The sequence below is a fragment of the Pelodiscus sinensis genome, chromosome 3 (assembly GCF_049634645.1).
Source record: "Pelodiscus sinensis isolate JC-2024 chromosome 3, ASM4963464v1, whole genome shotgun sequence".
In the NCBI taxonomy this organism is placed as follows: domain Eukaryota; kingdom Metazoa; phylum Chordata; order Testudines; family Trionychidae; genus Pelodiscus; species Pelodiscus sinensis.
In genome coordinates this window covers 83,169,068-83,190,063 of record NC_134713.1, presented here as the reverse complement: position 1 = coordinate 83,190,063, position 20,996 = coordinate 83,169,068, and the positions used below count along the sequence as shown (strand labels likewise).

General features: G+C 45.8%; 1 protein-coding gene across 2 annotated transcripts in view; it reads left to right on the top strand.

Moving 5' to 3' along the window:
* LOC142827860 (amine sulfotransferase-like) overlaps positions 1-20,996 on the top strand; it is a 36,124-nt gene that overhangs the window by 10,135 nt on the left and 4,993 nt on the right. The window contains exons 2-7 of one of the 2 annotated variants that reach the window (XM_075924025.1): positions 2,680-2,851; positions 6,405-6,613; positions 7,387-7,513; positions 9,981-10,075; positions 13,480-13,660; positions 15,286-15,528. The exons of the other annotated variant lie outside the window; for it this stretch is intronic. Of the exons in view, the coding sequence (XP_075780140.1) occupies positions 2,710-2,851; positions 6,405-6,613; positions 7,387-7,513; positions 9,981-10,075; positions 13,480-13,660; positions 15,286-15,410 (879 nt within the window). The 5' untranslated portion in view covers positions 2,680-2,709 and the 3' untranslated portion in view covers positions 15,411-15,528. Of the gene's footprint in view, positions 1-2,679; positions 2,852-6,404; positions 6,614-7,386; positions 7,514-9,980; positions 10,076-13,479; positions 13,661-15,285; positions 15,529-20,996 lie in introns of those variants that run through there. 2 annotated transcript variants of the gene reach the window in all.

Below are 20,996 nucleotides of genomic sequence, written 5' to 3'. Positions count from 1 at the left end.
GGCCTAAAAAAAATTTGAGTTTAACTTTGACTAATTTACACTCTTGAAAAACCAAATTACTACAGTATAATGGAGTCAATTTGGCCCATTGATTTAAAATTAATTCATGTTTCCCTATACATAGGGGATTAAAAATGCAGCTAAACATACCGAAAAAATATGGTTATGTTTTTTGTAGTGCTCTACTCCTCTAGTTCCTTATGCACACACATGCAACTGGAAGAAAACACCTGACTAGGGTCAAATTCTCAGTTACATCTGTAGGCTCCTGTTTTATAAAGGTATAAATGAGAGTAGAATCTGACTCTTAATATCAAATACCATGCTACCAATGTGCAGTGTGAGAGTTTTGTCCCCTCTGGTCAATTACTCCCTCCTTCACCCTCCTTATCTCCCCTCTCTACCTGCGCTCTGAGCTCCTCCATTTGTAGTAGGTAGCTGCTGCTCCTGCTGCTCAACAAGAGGGTCCCTCCCTGATTCCGATCAGCTGACCCCCCCTTCCACAGGAGCTCTGAGCCTCTGGGTGGGGCTCATTAAAGAGCTGTGCTCCCTCAATTCCTTCTTGCTAGCTACTCCATCAGAGGGGAAGGAGGGTGGGTATTGGAATGGATGTGAACGATACATCTCAAAGAATACCAGTTACCAGAACAGGTAACTGTCTTTTCTTCTTTGAGTGCTTCTTCACGTTGATTCCAGTTCAGATGACTCCCAAGCTGTTACCCTCCTGGTGGTGGAATCACAGACAGCTGGACCACTCTGACAACTACAGCATCCTCTCTGGAGGACTTATTGATTGTGTAATGGGCCATGAATGTGTGAATGGAAGACCATGTAGCTGCCCTACATATTTCCTGCAAGGGGACGTGCGCTAGAAAAGCCACAGATGAAACTTGGGGCCTGGTTGAGTAGCCTGTGACTGGAGGGGGTGGGACCCCAGCTAGGTCATAGCAGATGCTTATGCAACGCACGATCCATGATGAGATGCACTAAGCAGAAATCAGATCACCCCTCATCAGTTCTGTTATAACCATGGACAGCTGTGTGGATTTCCTACAGGGCCTATGTAGAAGGCTAAAGCCCTCCTTGCATCCAGTGTATGCAATACCCTCTGCCTATCACTAATGTGAGGCTTAGGGTGGAAGACTGGGAGGAAGACCTCTTGCGACAGATGGAAGTGGGAGACTACTTTTGGCAGAAAAGCTGGGTGCAGCTTAAGCTGCACTTTGTCTTTGTGGAAGACTGTGTATGGTGGGTCTGAGGAAAGGGCCCTTAGCTCAGACACCCATCTTGCTGACATGACCACCACCAGGAGAGCTACCTTCATAGACAGATGTAGCAAAGAACACTGAGCCATTGGTTCAAAAGACAGACCCAAATGTTTATTGAGAACCAGATTCAAGTCCCAAGCAGGTACAGGTGGACAACAGTATGGATACAACCTGTCCAACCCTTTCCTGATTTGGGTCACCATGAGGTCGCTAAATAGGGAGTGCTGGGAGCAACCTGGGTGGAAAGTGGATAGTGCTGCCAAGTGTACCTTGACTGAGGAGGTTGCCAGCCCCTGAGATTTTAGGTGTATTCCAACAAGTATTCCAACACTGGGATGGGTGTCTGTCTTGGGGTATGTCTACACTACCACCCTATTTCGAACTAGGGTGGTTAATGTAGTCAATTGAAGTTGCAAATGAAGCCCGGGATTTAAATATTCCGGGCTTCATTTGCATCTTGCCGGGTGCCGCCATTTTTAAATCCCCGGTAGTTCGGACTCCGTGCCCACGACTACACACGGCACGGAGTAGGTAGTTCGAATTAGGTTTGAGAAAGGTTCGAGAAATATTTAAATCCTGGGCTTCATTTGCAACTTCGATTGACTATATTAACCACCCTAGTTTGAACTAGGGTGGTAGTGTAGACATACCCATGGGGACATATCCCACCCATTGCACCAGTTAGAAAACCTTTTCCATTTGCCTAAATATGCCACTCTGGCAGATGGCTTTCTACTGCCCAGTAAGACCTGTACCTGGATTGAGCACTGAAGCTCTAATTAATTGAGCCATCCAGCTTCCATTTTGTTAGATGGAGGGAGCGCAGATCTGGGTGCCTGAGAAACCCCTGATGCTGCATCAGAAGGTCTAGGTACAGGGGAAGGGTTAATGGGGTTTCCACCAACAGGTTGAGCTGGGAGGACATTCTCTTTTGGAAGAAGTTTTTTCAGAAGATCTCTTCTGGAAAAGCTTCTTCTGAAAGAAGCCTGCAGTCTAGACGTTGCCTGGAAGTTATAGGAAAACAGAAATAAGATGGTGTAAACAAAATTCCAGCTACAAAATGATTCATTATTCTGGTTGTATTTAAGGAGTAAGTCATAGCTCAAAGAAAGCATTGGAATTTGTAGAGTGTTCCTTGTATAGCTCTGATTTCAAGTGTCCCTAATTCATTAACGCAATAGTGGTGCCTAACAATTCTTACAAGCAAATAATTCAAAGACAACACATTACACCGCACTTTTACTTGCAAGAGATATTTAATTCTCATGTCAGTCCCTAAAAAGCCATTTACATACTATTGTTCAATTTGCTAATGGGATCTGGTTTTGTATATTGGATAAAAAAATTTTGTCCTGAAGAATAGATAACACCAAAGTAAAAATGATATAAAATTATGTTACCTACTCTGCAGATTCTTGACACGAGAGAAACTGAATGAACAATGGAGCCATCAAATAAATATATGTTCAAACATAAAGGAACTTATTTTGCAGAAGACGTTACCACAGCTGAATACATAGATTCACTGGAGGATTTTGAAATCAGAGACAGTGATGTATTTGTGGCTACTTTTCCAAAATCAGGTGAGCCTGATTGCTTGTTTCTCTATAGGAAACTCATTTCTGACTTTTTTATGGCTCCTTTATTGGGCCCTTCTCCTTATGGATCACCATTATGGTCTATGTTTGGTGGTAGAAGTGTAAAATCTTTTAACTGCCACCAATTTATTAGAGACATTGTCTCAGTTCATCCCCATGTTTAAGCAGTGGCAAAAGTTGAACACTTCAGAGATAATTTGCAAAGTGTATTAGAACTTGGCAAATATTGTTAAAAGCTATTTACAACTTTGTATTATAATTCAGCATGTCTATTTGTTTTTGTAATAGACAACTATTTTTATTCTCCTTTGTGTAACCATTTATGTCAGCAATATTTTGGGAACACTAAGCTGATGGAAAGGGAGGATGGTGTGACTGCTTATACTAATGAATTTGCATATGAACACAAAAATTCAGATTCAACCGGGAGACCCATATCGACTTGAAATTAATTAAACACAGTCTCCCAACCATTCAAATTTGATCCCCATCCTGTCATACATTATTCAAGATGAACTACCAACTATGTGTACTCCGGTTATCCAATTTTTATTCTCAGATATGACAGTGATATATTTTCTTAAAATATGAATAATACCAATTCCAGTCTATGAGAACTGCGAACTATTTAGAGCTTTAGAGTTATAATTAGGCATAAGAACATAAGAACATAAAAACGGCCGTACTGGGTCAGACCAAAGGTCCATCTAGCCCAGTATCCTGTCTACCGACAGTGGCCAGCACCAGGTGCCTCAGAGAGGGTGGACCGAAGACAATGATCAAGCGATTTGTCTCCTGCCATCCCTCTCCAGCCTGTGACAAACAGAGGCCAAGGACACCATTTTATCCCCTGGCTAATAGCCTTTTATGGACTAACCTCCATGAAATTATCTAGCTTCTCTTTAAACTCCATTATAGTCCTAGCCTTCACAGCCTCCTCTGGCAAGGAGTTCCACAGGATGACTACACGCTGTGTGAAGAAGAACTTTCTTTTATTAGTTTTAAACCTGCTACCCATTATTTCATTTGGTGTCCTCTAGTTCTTCTATTTAGGGAACTAATAAATAACTTTTCTTTATCGGCCCTCTCCACACCACTCATGATTTTATAGACCTCTATCATATCCCCCCTCAGTCTCCTCTTTTCTAAACTGAAAAGTCCCAGTCACTTTAACCTCCCCTCATATGGGACCCGTTCCAAACCCCTAATCATTTTAGTTGCCCTTTTCTGAACCCTTTCCAAGGCCAAAATATCTTTTTTGAGGTGAGGAGACCACATCTGTACACAGTATTCAAGATGTGGGCGTACCATAGTTTTATACAGGGGCAGTAAGATATTCTGGGTCTTATTTTCTATCCCTTTCTTAATAATTCCCAGCATCCTATTTGCCTTTTTGACCACCGCTGCACACTGCGTGGACGTTTTCAGAGAACTGTCCACGATAACTCCAAGATCTCTTTCCTGATTTGTCGTAGCCAAATTAGCCCCCATCATACTGTACGTATAGTTGGGGTTATTTTTCCCGATGTGCATTACTTTGCACTCATCCACATTAAATTTCATTTGCCATTTTGTTGCCCAATCACTCACTATACACACCGGCAGCTGCACGTCCCCGAGCGCAAGGTGCCGCTGGGGGAAAAATGTTCCTGCCTGAAACCTGCAGTGCAGGTAGGAGTTCTGGAATATGTGAGCATCATGTGCCCGCCCCGACCACCCGACACAAATGTCCTTAAAGTGTCCCTGGTGGTCGACCAGCGCCTGCAGCACCATGGAATCGTAGCCTTTCCGGTTTATAAATTGGGCTACTCGATGGGGAGGTGCATGGATTGCGATGTGTGTCTCATTGAAGGCTCCTCCGCAGTTCAGGAATCCAAGGGGGGCAAACCTAGCAAGGATGTTGTCCAGGTCCCCGAGACAGATGAGTCTCCTCAGCAGTTCCACATTGATGGCCCTCACCACATGCAGCACGAGACAAATAGACAGACAGAAATCAGGGAGTTAGACAGGTTACCTAAGTGCTTGGGAGGAGAATCCTCCCCCACCAACTCACCCCTTCCTTTGTCAGGACGCCCTCCTCCCCTGCATCAGTGCAGGGGTGGCCGAGAAGCGGCCTTCGAGTGCCACTCCATCCCCCACTCCCTCTTGCCCTTGCCTGGCAGTCCCCCTTTCTCAACCCTCCCACTCAGCAGGGCCTGTCCCCTGACAGTGATTTACCGCCATCAAGACGGCCATGATGGAAGACATCCACACGCCAAACTGGTGTCCCCCACAGCTGTAGTTGTCGGGGGTGGCCAGCTTCCACAGGGCAATTGTGACCCGCTTCTGCAGAGGGATGGCAGGCCACAGGTGGGTGTCCTGGTGTTCCAGAGCAGGGCCGAGCCAGGAATGTGGCCTTCCACATCCGGAAGTTGCAGAGCTGTGGTCATCGTCCCAGAGTATCATGACCATCCGGTCCCACCAGTCCAAACTTGTCTTGTGCCTCCAAATCTGCCTGTCCCCAAAAAAGTTTGGGGGGAAGGACAGAGTTCCTGTATCCCAGAGGAGGGTCTCCTCGGTGCAGTCTGGATCCATATGGGGCAGGAGATTCATGACAGAATCATGCAGATGCAGCAGAAGCTGTAGTATGGCAGCGTAGGGCCATTGCCTGCCATGGGGCATCTCAGGCTCCATGGCCAAATAAAAGGTAAAAAGCAGAAACCCCCCTGCAGAAAATAAACTGCTGCCTCATTCCACGTACAGCTAGTTCGGATAGGAAGCCTAATCCGAACTAGCTAGTCCGTGCCGCGTGTAGCCGCGCGGCATGGGGACCGACCTAGCTGGCATTTTAAAATGGCGCCGGCCGGCTTCATGCAAATGAAGCCCGGGAAATTCAAATCCTGGGCTTCATTTGCAACTCCGTATGACTACATTACCCCCCCTAGTTCGAACTAGGGGGGTAGTGTAGACATACCCTCAGAGATTTCTCTGGCCTTTTCCTGCCACAGCATTGGGGTAGGCACTGATAGTTCCCTGGATGCATATTTTGCAACAGTTAATTATGAAGGGTGCCTACAGGGTAAAACACAGGAAATACAATGATACTATCACCACTAAAATGAACTTAATATTATAATTCTAATTCATCATTTTTCATTATTTCTTATTCTACGTAAGTGGCTTTAATACATCTGAGCTACACTGTTGCATCATTTAGGCACTATAGGAGGGAGAAAAAAAATCTGTAATAATTGCTCTTTCAATGGGGAACGCAAATACCCTAGGTAAAATATATCTGAAAATTTGGTTATTGACTAGAAGCTAGATTGATCAATAGATTGATAACTTTTGTACTTTTTAGTGTTAGAAACAAGCTATAATTCTGTTTGGATTCCCATCCCGGCAGCACTAATGTCCCTTTCATACACATTTTATATTTCTTTTATAATGCAAGACGAAACACAGTTTTGATGAGATCATGATCATGACAGATTATTACATGACATTAAAACAAATTTAGCATGAAAACTCTTTTAAATAAGGTTATTTCCTTTCCCAGGAACTGTGTGGAGTCAGAATATTTTGAGCCTGATTTATCATGAAGGCCATCGGGATGGAACAGAAAATATAAATGTAATAGACAGAGTTCCATGGCTGGAGTATAACATAAATAACATGGATTATGTCAATCGTCCATCACCTCGTCTCTTTGTTACTCACCTGCCTCACAATTTAGTTCCAAGAGATCTCAGGAACAGAAGAGGAAAAGTAGGTGATCCTATTTTCACAATTTAATTAAGATTATCCAGGAAAACTTTTGGCTTTCCACAGTAAAACAGCCTGCATTCTCAGGGCCAGACTGTCTGCTATTCCTACAACAACCCTTGCAGAAGCATATCTCCCCTGGATACGGTTGGGGTTCACATTCTTCCAAAGCCTTATTCTATGTCCTGAGAGCCTGCAAAAGGGGAAGGGGGAATTAAGTACAAGCTAGACCTCAGGACACCAGTGCCCAGTTTCCGTGGAGATCCCATTTTTACTGGAACTGCTGAGCGTTCCTCGCCCATTGCTCAACCACAGACAGAGAGGTTTCCAGCATCCATATGGAGTACATGTATATAACTCCACATACAGACATTATACAATTACATGAACAGCATATACAGAATCAGTAGAAGGAAAGCTTTTGTTTGACACCTCACATGGCCCCCTTTGTACACTTTCGGGGCACACCCCTCCCCCACGGGGTCAGCTGATTGGGGCACCCACCTCATGGGTGCAGCAGTGATCTTGATTGCTCCCCTTAAAATCCAGTAACGTGACAGCATTGCCCTCTGCTTAGCTCTCAGATATTCTCAGATCCAAATTGCTGGTAAAATTAGTTAAGGTGGGCAACAATGCATTTTAGCATTTTAATCCTCTTCAAATGCAGGGATTTTAAGGGTTCTTTGCAGAAATAGCAATTGTATAAAACGTACAGATTTTTAGGTTCATTGTGTCCATGTAATACATCTGAGATTGTCACTCTTTTTACCTTGCAGGTTATTTATGTTGCCAGAAACCCTAAGGATGTCGTGGTTTCCTATTTTCATTATTCCAGGCTTGCTGCCAAACTAGAGACAATATCAGATTTTAACATTTTACTGGAGAGGTTTTTAGCTGGGAAAGGTAAGGCATCATTTATAGCTAAAGAGCCATGACCTCCTCCTCAACCACAGCCCATATAAGCTATCTCTGTGGATAAATTACATAGAAGGTGGAGCTTGTCAAAGTCCTGGTGCCCACTCACAGCTGGGGGTCAAAGGCTGCAGTGAATGCAATGACACCCACAGTTCACAATAAAGGTTTTATGTGATAAGAATGGCAGGGAAACAGCATAGTCATGTGCACTGCATCAATTAAGTCAAGTCACATCATGTATTTCAACTGAGAGTTCAGTCTGAACCACACAGAAGTGTTTTCCTACCATTCTCTTTCTAGTTTCCTACCATTCTCTTTCTAGTTTCATAGATTTCCATATCTATTTTGCCTACTCCTCAATCCCAAACCACTGCAGGTTGGACTTCTGTGGTCCAGCATCACTGGGACCTGACCAGTCCCAAATGAGAAAATCTGCAAACCAGGGGAGGTCCCCTACCACCAACCCCCAAGTCCATCTCAGCAGCCAACCCTGCCTCGCACTCACCCTGCAACTTGGCTGGGCTGCTTCCTCAGCTACTGCTGGCTCTCTGGGCACTACAGGCTCCTGCTGCAGGGGCCTGAGGCTTCACTCCTGGCCACATGCAGTCCCGGCCCCAACCTCATGTAGCCATGGGAAACCACTGGGCTCGAACCCCAGCACCATACAGCCAAGAAGCTCCTACCCTGTGCTCCTGGTGGTTGTTGTAGGTGCTCTGGCCTCAGCCCCACGCTGCTGTGGCTTGCTGGATGCTGGTCTGGGGCTCCAGTCCCAGTCCCGCACTGCCCCTGGGTTGCCCCCACCTCTGATGCCCTGCCGGCTGGTCCTCCTGTCCTCAGTCTCCCAGACTCACTGGGCCAGGAGCATTTGTGGTCCTGCTGGACCAGAGATGTTGCTGGACTAGAGAGTGCCAGATGTTGGAGGTACAACCCGTACTTATACTTCCAAAGAGTTGAAAGACTCAGCTGTTGCCCATCTAGCTCATGAGTTCTCTCATGATGTCGCTGACGATGCAGAGTTCTCACCAGTGCTGTTTGTGCCACACTGAAAAATTAAGTTCATAGTAAAATAAATGTTACACATTTTTCTGTGATGTTCCTTAGTGCGACTATTTGCTCTGAACAGGATCTTTCAGAGCAGAATCCAGCCTGTTTCTCCCTAAGCTTTGAATCCTCTGTCTCTTTTGTCCAGCGTAGCACCTTACTACGGACAATTTGCCAGGCAGGAGAGAGCAGTGTGACTCCTCTCCAGCTGTTAGTCAGTGAGATCACCCTTCTTCAGCACCCTGCCAATGAGTCCAGGTTTTAACCTCTCAGGGTATGTCTACACTACCCCGCTAGTTCGAACTAGCGGGGTAATGTATGCATACCGAACTTGCTAATGAAGCCCGGGATTACATGCAGCACTTTAAAGTTAATCTAAACCAAGTCCTTAGTTCGGATTAACTGTTACACCTCATTCCACAAGGAGTAACAGTTAATCTGAACTAAGAACTTAGTTCGGATTAACTTTAAACTGTCGCGTGTCGCCGCGGGCAGTTCGTTCGAACTAAGGGGTTTTAAAAACGGCGGCCGGACGGGAACATGCAAATAAAGCCTGGGATATTTAAATCCTGGGCTTCATTTGCAACTCCGGTTGCCTGATTTGCCTACCTAGCTTGAATTAACGAGCTCGTGTAGACATGCCCTCAGTGACTGGACGTTGAAGCTTGACTAATTTAGACTGAAAATAAGGCAAAACTATTAAATGAGAGTGTAATTAACTACTAGAACAATTTCCCAAGACTCGTGATGGATTCTCCCTCATTGACAATGTTTAAATCAAGAATGGATGTTATTCTAAAAGATGTGTTTAGGAATTATTTGGGGGAAATTCGATGGCCTGCATTATAGAGGACATCAGGCTATATGACCACAATGGTCCCTGCTGGTCCTACGTTCACAGATTAATAAATTCTATCAATTTGGTTCTGGGCTTGGGATCATTCATCCATCAAAAGCGATGACCAATACAATCTATGAGTAATTATTCAGAACATGAACATGCAAATATGTTGTGCCAGGTGACAGTACAATTCTGTTGTGCCAGTGGGTTCTAGAGGTAAAAGTGCAACCTCTATTGGTTAACATGTAACTGTCAGTTTGAAAAAAATAAAAGCTGCTCTCATATACCCAGATTAGAAGATGGACGTGGCATGGTCTGTATCTCATGTTTAAGGTGAATGTAAACTAGGAAAATATTGTGAATAATAACAGACCGGGAATAATATCTCAATGAGCCCAAATATCCCCCCAGCAGCAGAAGGGGAAAAAAGCAGAAAGAAGGACCTATGCTCCCTAGATTCTGCATGGTCAGCTCTGCTGATGAGCATTCTGGGATGCAAACATGCCAATAATTGAATGGCTTTTCTCTTTGAGATCATTAACATTTATTTCTATACATATTCTCCTTCCTAAGTGGTTTCTGGCTTATGGTTGGATCACATCGGAGGCTGGTTCACCCACAGGGATGACTTCAACATTCTCTTCCTTACCTTTGAGGAGATGAAGAAGGTGAGACCATGTGATGGACCAGACTGGGTCTGGGCACTGCTGAGGTCATCCTCTCAGGGTGAATTGCTCAAACTCAGGGATCCTTACAGCCCCGGACGAGAGACCTTCCCAAACAGGTCACAAACCAGTCATACCAAGAAAAACCCCTCTGACATCCCAGCTCTCCCTGTGCCACAATAGCACAGGTCCTGCACACAGCTGAGAAGCTTTAGAACCCAGTCTCATCTACCCCAAATGGGTCTTTCCCAAAAAACCAGCCACAGTTCCCAATCAATTTACACTCTGGATCTTACTCACAAGGTCACGCTGAGCCAATCCTTTAGAATCTAAAATCTAAAGGTTTATTAATAAAAGAAAGAAAATGTGGAGAGTAAGGTTGTTAAGGAGAATACATTACATGCATTGAATCACCAAGTTCCTGATGCAGGCTTTGAGCAGAGATGTTACAAACTGCTATCTTAAAAGTCTCTGGTGTACATCCTATGTCAGGATGGGCCAACGATTCTTCCCGGCTCATTGTTCCTTGCAAGGCTGCATCTGGAATCAGTAACAGAATTGAAGGCAAGATCCAGTCCACCTCGGGGCATTTTATATCCATCCCTGGTATCTTCCAAGCTGGAGCAGGTCACATGGCCCAGTGACCTATCCCTGTGTCCTAAGTCAGCAGTCATCAGATACTGACTGGTTTGCAGGTCCCAGACACATTCCTCAGGTGTGTATTTACTTCTCTGAGAGCCTTGTCCCTGGAACCTTGCTAATTAGCATAGTCACTGACTGAACATTCCTTGCCCATTGCTCTGCCTCAGACAGAGAATCTTCCAGCATAAGCACAGGTACATATTTATAACTCTTACATACAGGCAGTCCCCGAGTTACGCGGATCCGACTTACGTCAGATCCGCAGTTACGAACGGGGCCCATCTCTCTGGTCTCCAGCAGACCAGGGAGAAGAAGCAAAGCGGCGGAGCACGCGGGCAGCGGACAGCCCAGACGCGTCTGGGCTGTCCGCTGCCCGCGTGCTCCTTGGCTTTGCTCTGCTTTGCTCCCCGTCTCCCTGGTCTGCAGACCAGGGGGACGGGGAGCAAAGCGGCAGAACACGCGGGCAGCAGACAGCCCAGAGCATCTGGGCTGTCTGCTGCCTGCGTGCTCCGCGGCTTTGCTCTGCTTTGCTCCCCGTCCCCTTAGTCTGCAGACCAGGGAGAGGGGGAGCAAAGCAGAGCAAAGCCATGGAGCCCGAGGGCATCAGGACAGCCACGGCGCGTCTAGGCTGTCCCGCTGCCCCAGTGCTCTGCAGCTTTGCTCCGGACGCCTGTGGTACAGCAGCTGGGGTGCTGCCGGTTGGTCCCGTAGCGCCGCTCTGGGTGCTACTGGACCAACCCAGCAGCACCCTAGCTGCTCTGCCCCAGGCATCCTGATTCAGCCACTGCTGGTCAGTTTCAGCAGCGGCTGAATCAGGACGCCTGGGGCAGAGCAGCTTGGGTGCTGCTGGGTTGGTCCAGTAGCGCCGAGGAGCGGCGGCGCTACTGGACCAACCCAGCAGCACCCCAGCTGCTCTGCCCCAGGCGTCCCCAAGTCAGCCGCTGCTGAAACTGACCAGTGGCTGACTACAGGAAGCCCCTGCCCCGGGCTTCCTGGAATCAGCCGCTGATCAGTTTCAGCAGCAGCTGACTTGGGGATGCCTGGGGTTTTTAAGTTGAATCTGTATGTAAGTCAGAACTGGCGTCCAGATTCAGCTGCTGTTGAAACTGATTGGTTTCAGCAGCAGCTGAATCTGGACGCCAGTTCTGACTTACATACAGATTCAACTTAAGAACAAACCTACAGTCCCTATCTTGTACGTAACCCGGGGACTGCCTGTATATCATACAAGTACTTGAATAGCATATGCAGAATCAGTAGATCGTAAACTTTCATTTGACACCTCACATGATCCCCTTTGTACAGACTTTGGGGCAAACTCCCCACCCGCCATAGGTGCAGCAGTAACCTGTCTGAACCCCTTAAAATCCAGTAACGTGACAACCAGTCAATCACTTTAGAGCTCAAATAAACAGTAAAGAAATGCCTCCATTGTTCCCTCTGATTTTACCACCTTTACATGTGCTGATTTGCACTTTCCTCTGTGAGGCGTTTCATTGATTTCACAGAGGAAGGTGCGTTGATCTCAGTGATTTCAGTGAGTGTCATTGTAAAAGTATGTCTCAGTGCAAGGTGGGGGGAGAGAATCAGAATAATTGGGTGAGATGTTTAACTCAGTTTGACATTCAATAGCACATAAATGTGCTGTTCACTGTATCATAACAGGTCTCACCTACTTCCAATTTACTATGGTTTGCCTTGCTATTCACCTATCAAATTTTTAATGCTGCTTTAGACACTTAAAGGGTATGTCTGCACTATGGGATGAGGTCAAATTAAGATACACAACTTCAGCTACTTTAATTGCATGGCTGAAGTTGAAGTACTTTAACTCAGCTTTTGGTACTGTCCACACTGCAGAAACCGAAGAGAGAATACTCTCCTTTTGTCTTCCGTTGCTCCTTGTTCAAGCAGGACTACCAGCATGGATGGGAGTGCCCCTCTCACTTCAAATTAGCCGGTCTTCTCTAGACCCCCTAATTAGAACACTGGAAGATCAACAGCAGCAGCTTCGATCTCCTCTGTAGTGCAGACATGCCCGTAGTGAATTACCATATTTTCCAGCGTATAAGGCTACTGGGCGTATAAGACAACCCCCTAATTTTTTAGTTAAAAGATAGGGTTTCGTCTTATACCCCAGCGCCCCTCGCCTCCCCGGCTTTGCTCCCGGTGTCCCTGGTCTTCTGGAGACGGTCCCCAGTAGACCAGAGGCACCGGGAGCAAAGCCGCAGCCGTGGGGGGGCTCCGGCGGCGGGGCAGCCCAGGCGCACCTGGGATGCCCCGCCAGCTTCCCCGAGGCTTTGCAAAGCCGCGGAGGGGCTCCGGCGGCGGGGAAGCCGAGGCGCATCTGGGATGCCCCGCCGCCGGCTTCCCCGAGGCTTTGCAAAGCCATGGAGGGGCTCCGGTGGCAGGGAAGCCCAGGCGCACCTGGAATGCCCCGCCGCCGGCTTCCCCCGAGGCTTTGCAAAGCAGCAAAGCTGTATACCCGGCGTATAAGACGACACCCGATCTTTGGGGGATGTTTTTTAACCTCAAAAGTCGTCTTATACGCTGGAAAATACGGTAAAATCTTACTTATGAAATTGTGTGGTAAGACTGAAAGTACCAACAAAGAAGTCAGCTTTATTCTTCAGTGCTCTAGCCTTATGCTTTATTTCACATAGTTTGTTTAAGTATCCCACTAGCCTTTACTCAATCATTTTATTTAGTTAGTTCTTTTATTTATCCAAGTTAGGAAACTTGCTTTAAAATAATGTTCATTTCAGGATCTCAGAGGCGCTGTGCTGAAAATCTGCAAATTCTTAGGAAAGCAGCTAACAGAAAAAGAGCTGGACACAGTTGTGGAAAAGGCTTCATTTGATAACATGAAATGGGATGCCAGGGCAAATTATGAAAACATGCCAGAAAGTGTCCTGGAACCAGGCAAAGGACATTTTCTTCGCAAAGGTAAAGCATGCGCAGCCAAGCCTAATCAATATTTAATCTTCCTAATCCTGGTTAGGTCGTGTTGAGGCTAGCCACCGAGGACTTTCAAACACAACTTTCTGTACTTGGGAAATAACTGGCTTTAAGGCACTAAGAATGTTATTTCCTAAGTGTTTGCTGAGAAAGAGCTGGACAAAAACTGGTGAAAAGGTTTAATGAGAAAAGTGTCAGTATTTCAATAAATGAAAATTGTCAATAAGCTCTTTTGGAAGATAAAATTCATTTTGTGCCACATGTAAAAGGGAAAGGTCTTCTTCAAGATATTAATAATATGTGAACATTAGAAGAAAATGGAAAGCAGTTCTGTGTAGTGCGTCTGTGAAACTTCAGATACGGGGTATTGGAACTGAGTTGACTCTGCAGTTTCTAGTAATAATTTAGAGCACAGAATTAACCACACAGAGAAAATCTAAGGGCACATCTACACAGCACCCTGATCTCAAAATAAGATACACAATTTGCACTATGCAAATTGCATCTCTTATTTTGAATCTATTTTGAAACAGTTTATTTTGAAATTTGGTGAATCTACACAGCGCCAAATTTTGAAATAACGTTCTATTCCAATACATCCCTTAACTCTTGTGCAAAGAGGGTTACCCGGATGCCAAAGTAGCATGTCCATTATTTCTAAAATATTTTGGAATAATGAGTGGCTTGTTAAGACACAGGGTAGTTATTTTGGGATATCTTCAGTATCCCAAAAAGAGACATGCTGTGTAGATATACCCTTGGGGATGGGTATTTGTATGCTGTGCCCCTTATATGGGAGAGGCATGAATAGAGTCAGGAGTTTGTGGTCCCCCCTCTCTTCTGATACTGCTGAACGAGAGAGGGATGCAGCTAAATAGGAGAGGGCACAGTGGTATGGAAATGGTAGAGAACTACTGCCTGCCACCTAATACTCATTAAAAGGATGTTCAGGGACGCTCATATTTTCTTTAACAAATAACGACTTCCTGTTTCAATTTTTCTTCTAAAATTTGCAGTGACATAAATCAGTACAAGGAGATAGGAACTGAAATGTATAAAACTACTGCCGCATAAAGCAGAATTAGTGAAATTATCGAGAAAGAGCAGGTCAAACTAGTTACACTGCAGTCAAGGTTAAACCAAGAATGAATTTGGCCCATTATAGATTTCTCCAAGAGCACTGCTGGATTTCACAAAGAACAGAGTCACAGTTTTTGCCAGAGTCATGTGTTTCATCAGAGGGGAAGCATTCTCTGATAAGGCTGCTGACATCTGTAACATACAAGGCACGCCAATAAAACATTTCCCCAGCCCATCAAATGGACACTGACTGGTATATTTTAAATGCTATGAAAGATAGAAGTATGACTCCAGTTGAAAAAAAAATCCAGAAGGATGTTTTTACTGTATTTATCCAGCCCTCCAGGTTTGGAAATGTACCTCCAAAACCCAAGGAAGTTACATTCTGAGGAGATGAGAGAGGAAGGGCCTGTCTGGGGAGAAAAGGAATGGAACCCAACCAGCCTCTAATCTGCACAAGTGATATTCAGAGTATAATAAAATCTGCAAGTGGCCTCTAACCATCAATTTTCCATCTGTGTCTCTTGCCCCAGGGACCATTGGAGACTGGAAGAACACAATGACTGTGGCGCAGAGTGAAAGGTTTGACAGCGTTTTTAAGGAAAAAATGAAAGAGCTGCCTTTCAAGTTCATCTGGGATATTAATGAAGATCTCTAGACTGGGCTCCAGTTGCAGACAGGTGACAGGGCACCACAGGGAATGAAAACACACCTTTGTCACGGGTGTTCATAAAAATCCATTGTGCTGTGTAATTAAAGATTTGAAACTTTTGAAATTTTCTACTTCTCTCATTTATTTCAGGCCTCATGTACAGGGGTGTGTGTGAAGCATGCTAAAGCACCCTCCAGAGTCTCCCAAGTAAGCATGTTCCTTCAGGCTAGGGGAAGGCAGGGGCGGCATGTTAGCTCCCAGACAAGTGCACTAGGCAACACAATATGGGAAGGAGGTAGACAGCCTTTGGCAGGGAAAGAACAAGTTAGGAACTATTTAGAAAAGTTAAACATACACAAATCCATGGGCCTGGATTTAATGCATCTGAGGTTACTGAGGGAGTTGGCAAATGTCATTGCAGAGCCTTTCTTTGAAAACTTGTGGAGATCGGAAGAAATCCCGGATGACTGGAAAAGGGAAAATGTTGTGCCCATCTTTAAAAAAGAGAAGGACAATCCAGGGAACAACATACCAGTTAGCCTTACCTCAGTCCCCAGAAAAATCATGGAGGAGATCCTCAAGGAATCCGTTTTGAAGCTCTTGGAAGAGGGAAATGTGATCAGGAACAGTCTACATGGATTTACGAAGAGCAAGTCATGCCTGACCAATCTGATTAGCTTTTATGAAGAGGTTACTGGCTCTGTGGACATGGGAAAGTCAGTGGATGTGATATACCTTGACTGTAGCAAAGCTTTTGATACGGTCTCCCACAATATTCTTGCCAGCAAGTTAAGGAAATATGGATTGGATAAATGGACTGTAAGGTGGATAGAAAGCTGGCTAGATTGTTGGGCTCAACGAGTAGTGATCAGCGGCTTGATGTCAGGCTGGCGATTGGTTTCTAGCGGAGTGCCCCAAAGATCTATCCTTGGACCAGTTTTGTTCAAGCAATTTGATAGGTTCTAGCAGCAAGACGAAATGAGCACATAAGCCAATAAGCTAAGAAAGATTACATAGCATATCTGCCCATCATCAATTAAACATCTTATCTCTAATACAGGTAGTTATTTCTAACAAGCTAAGTAGCCAACATAAACAAAACAGACAATTTAATGACAACTTTTGACTATTTAAATTATGATTCATCTACAAAAGGATGGTGTCACCTCGCACTGGCATGATCCTTGGGTTGTGGTCCCATTATCTAGGATTAAAGGAAAACAGTAAGAACAGATCACACTCACTAACATTAACATTGGTTGTTTTGGAACCAGACAGTGTCTGTTAAGTTTACAGGCTGTCCCTGTTTCAGATTTTAGGGTTGAATAGGGGTTCTTTGCAAAATACCATGGACTGCCTCAGTTTACCCTATATTGGGTTGTTTAGTCTGCAGAAGAGAAGAGTGAGGGGGGATTTGATAACAGCTTTCAACTTCCTGAAGGGAGGTTCCGAAGAGGATGGAGACAGGCTGTTCACAGTAGTGACAGACGGCAGAACAAGGAGCAATGGTCTCAAGTTATAGTGGGAGAGGTCTAGGTTGGATATTAGGAAAAACTATTTCACTAGGAGGGTGGTGAAGCACTGGAATGGGTTACCTAGGCAGGTGATAGAATCTCCATCGCTAGAGGCTTTAAGTCTCGGCTTGACAAAGCCCTGGCTGGGTTGATTTAGTTGGGATTGGTCCTGCCTTGGTCAGGGAATGGACTTGATGACCTCCTGAGATCTCTTCCAGCTCTATGATTCTATGATTTCTATTTCCACAGGAACCCTTTGGCAGAGGGAGTGAATGCAAAGGCATTGGGTGGATGAAGAGGGGAGAGCTCCCTTTACTCACATCGGCTGTGTCTAGACTGGCAAGTTTTTCCGGAAAATCAGCAGCTTTTCCGGAAAAACTTGCCAGCTGTCTACACTGGCCGCTTGAATTTCCGGAAAAGCACTGACGATCTCATGTAAGATTGTCAGTGCTTTTCTAGAAATGCTATGCTGCTCCCGTTCGGGCAAAAGTCTTTTTCCAAAAGACTTTGCCGCAAAAGGGCCAGTGTAAACAGCACAGTAGTGTTTTCCGCAAAAAAGCCCCGATTGCGAAAATGGCGATCAGGGCTCTTTTGCGGAAAACCACGTCTAGATTGGCCACGCATGCTTTACTGCAAAAAGTGCTTTTGCGGAAAAGCATCCTGCCAATCTAGATGCGCTTTTCCGAAAATGCTTTTAACGGAAAACTTTTCCATTAAAAGCATTTTCGGAAAATCATGCCAGTGTAAACGTAGCCTTCAAGCAACCCAGCACCACCTGCACTCTCTTCCACACCACGCTAACATGGAGCCTCTAACAGGGAACCTTTCTGGAGTCGGGGGCTGCTGACCCACAGAAAAATCAGTCAAGAAAGGAGGGGGAGCTGCACACAATTGTGAAGCACTAAAGAACCCCAAAGCCTGACCCCCAAAACAACAAAGTGGCCCCCAACTGAGGAGAGACACTCCCCACATTCCCCTTGCACACTACAGCCTAGGGGGACCCAGCCTAGTAGATTTTGTGTGCTCCAGCCCCACAGGAGGGTCTGTGGGGGGGAGGCTGGTGTGCCAGTGGGGGCTCCCCAATGCTGGGGGGACCTGGATCCAGGCAAGCTGGGGGCCACATAAGGCAAGTAGGCCTCTGCAACCGCTGCCACCCCAGACAGTAGCTTAGAGATGTGGGCTCCTGTCTGCTAGAAATAAGACAGAGGCCTGCCCGTGGCAACTATATGGGCCACGAACATGGAAGATTTTCAGTCCCTACCAAACCGGGAAATGAAGGGCTCGCTTGTTCTCTATCCACCTCCGGAGCCTCCTGCCTGGAGGGGGCAGCCCTTGGCTACTAAATCCATTAAGCTGGCCACAGCGGAGACATCTACAGGGCAATGGGACCTGCTTCCCGGCCACGCCTGGACTGGGTTACCTGTTACATGCTCATGAGGCTCAGACCGCAGGGGCGGGTCCCAGAGCCTGTGCTCCAGCCCCAGCCCAACCAGCCGGAGCCGATAGAGCTGGCTTCTCAGCTTTTGATTGCACTGTTCTGTGTGGACACCTCAGTGTGGCTCAGGGCTTTTCCCTCTAAGGCAGAAGCCTCTGGTCTCCATGTCTGAGGGGAGCACGGGAGCGCAATTTTCCCAGCCCCCACCACAGAAGGCCTGTGTGTGAGATGCCCGCTCTGCAGAAGAGAATAGTGAGGGAGGGATTTGGTAGCAGCCTTCAATTACCTGAAGATAGGTTCCAGAGAAGATGGAGTGAGGCTTTTTCTCAGCAGTGACGGATGGCAAAAGAGGCACAATGGTCTCAAGTTGCAGTGGGGAAGGTCTAGGTTGGATGTTAGGAAAAACTATTTCTGTAGGAGGGTGGTAAAGCACTGGAATGGGTTCCCTAGGAAAGGGGTGGAATCTCCATCCCTAGAGGTTTTTAAAACCTGACTTGAGAAAGTCCTGGCTGGGATGATTTCGTTGGGGTTGCTCCTGCTTTGGGCAGGGGCTGGACTTGATGATCTCCTGAGGTCTCTTCCAGCCCTATGATTCTGATTCATGCTGCCATGTTCTAAGGTGCAATCCAGACTCATAAGGGACTGTGTCCCCACCTGTCCTATAAACCTGGGCACCGGACCTGCCCTGAGACTGTGGCTGAAGGCCCAAACACTAATAGCCTGCAGATAAACCAGCAGCGTCCCGAGTGTCTGTGTGCTATGCTGCCCTAGGTCAGCGCTCTGACTCCAGCTAATACAAGAGCCTCACTCTAGTGTCAGTCACCCACTTACCTCATGCAGCACTGACTAAAAACACACTCCCAGTCCTCGTGTTTGCCAACACTGCTTATTTTCCAGTGTCTCACCCTCCAGGTCAGGACCTTCCACAAAGTTCAAGTGGTTCCCAGATTTCTTTGTTTTCTTACATTAAATATAAGCTTTGGGGTGAGGTATCTTGCACCTTTCTTTTATAGCCTTGTGTGCCTTTAACATGGACTTTTTGGAAGGTTTCCTTTATGTAAATCTTTTCTAAGCTGCAAGGAAGGTAACATGGATCCTTAAAAAAAATCTTAAAAAACAGCAAATAGTCTAGCAGCACCTTAAAGACTAGCAAAACATGCAGATGATATCATAACCTTTCATGGGTACAGCTCATGTCTTTAGATGACCCTAGTGAAGGATGTCCCCTGCTGGTGTTTGCAGACATGGAAATTGATTTATTTCCTGCAATTTCCCCCTGCTGTAGTTACCTTCTTCTCTTGTGGGTTTCATTGTGTTATTTCACTTCTATGTAAGTTGCATTCCAGTTCTCTCTTAATGGACCTTGTAAAAATCTGCAGGGTGGCAGAAACACATTCTTTTTTCTAAAGGTCGGGTAACTTCTGCCATGCCTGGCTGAAAGATTTTAAGAATATTATTTCCAATTTTTAATTATTCCTCCATACCTGCCCCTCCCGCAATAAATGATATCCTCCAGACTAATCTTATTAATGATCAGTCTGAGCAATGGGGCGTGATGATGCCACAATGGCCCAGCCAAGCCTAACCACTCACTTTGGGCCCAGAAGGCCAAGCTCCTTCACCCCCACTGGATGGGCTCCAGGCTGAAGCATTATGCCCTGCTGCTCCAAAGATAAGGAGCCACACTGACAGAAAGGGGCATTTTCCTGCTTTTCTCTCCCCTGGCGGCCTGATACTATCTGGCAGGATGTGATTAACTTTTCACTGATATCTTACAAAACATCTGTAATATACCAGGTTGGTCTGGGCACCACTGAGAGGGTCATATCAGGGTGAATATGTCAAAACCAGGGCTACTTATTGCCCAAGCCTGGAGTTCTTCCGTATAAGGCACCAATCCAGTCACACAGAGCACTTCAGCTGCCGCGCTATCAGCAAGAAGTCTCGCAAGCAAAACCCCTTAAACACGCAAGCGTTTCCTGTGCCACAGCCAGACCCACACCTGACACAGGTGAGAGACTATAAAAGCAATCTCACCAACTCTGAACAGAGTCTCCCCGTCCGAAAGGACCAGCCACAGTCCCAGATCAATTTATACCTCAGATCTTACCCAAAAGAGCGTGCTGGGCCAATCCTTTAGAAACTAAAATCTAAAGGTTTATTAATAGAAAGAAAAGTTTGAGAGTGAGATTGCAGGAGGAGTAACGGTAGTTCGAATTAGGAGCTTTAATTCGAACTACTTAGCCTGTGCCGTGTGTAGCCGCAGGCAGGAAGTTCGAACTACCAGGCATTTAAAAATGGCGGCACCCAGGAACATGCAAATAAAGCCCGGGATATTTTAATCCCGGGTTTCATTTGCAAATTCGAATGCCTACGTTAGCCTCTCTAGTTCGAACTACGGTGACAGTCTAGACATACCCTAATAGATTTATTTTAGAGTTCCTTTCTCTTCTAAAGCTTTTTATGAAAGGAATACACATATTTTGTGTCTTTAATTGTTTGTGCACAAGGCAGCAAAAGGAATAAAAGTGAAAGAGTCAAGGCTGCAAATTTTATTCATACAGATACACACACATGCAGCAATTCACCCACCTCCCTACACAAAGGCACATAGACAATTACACACATACAATGCGTGCACAT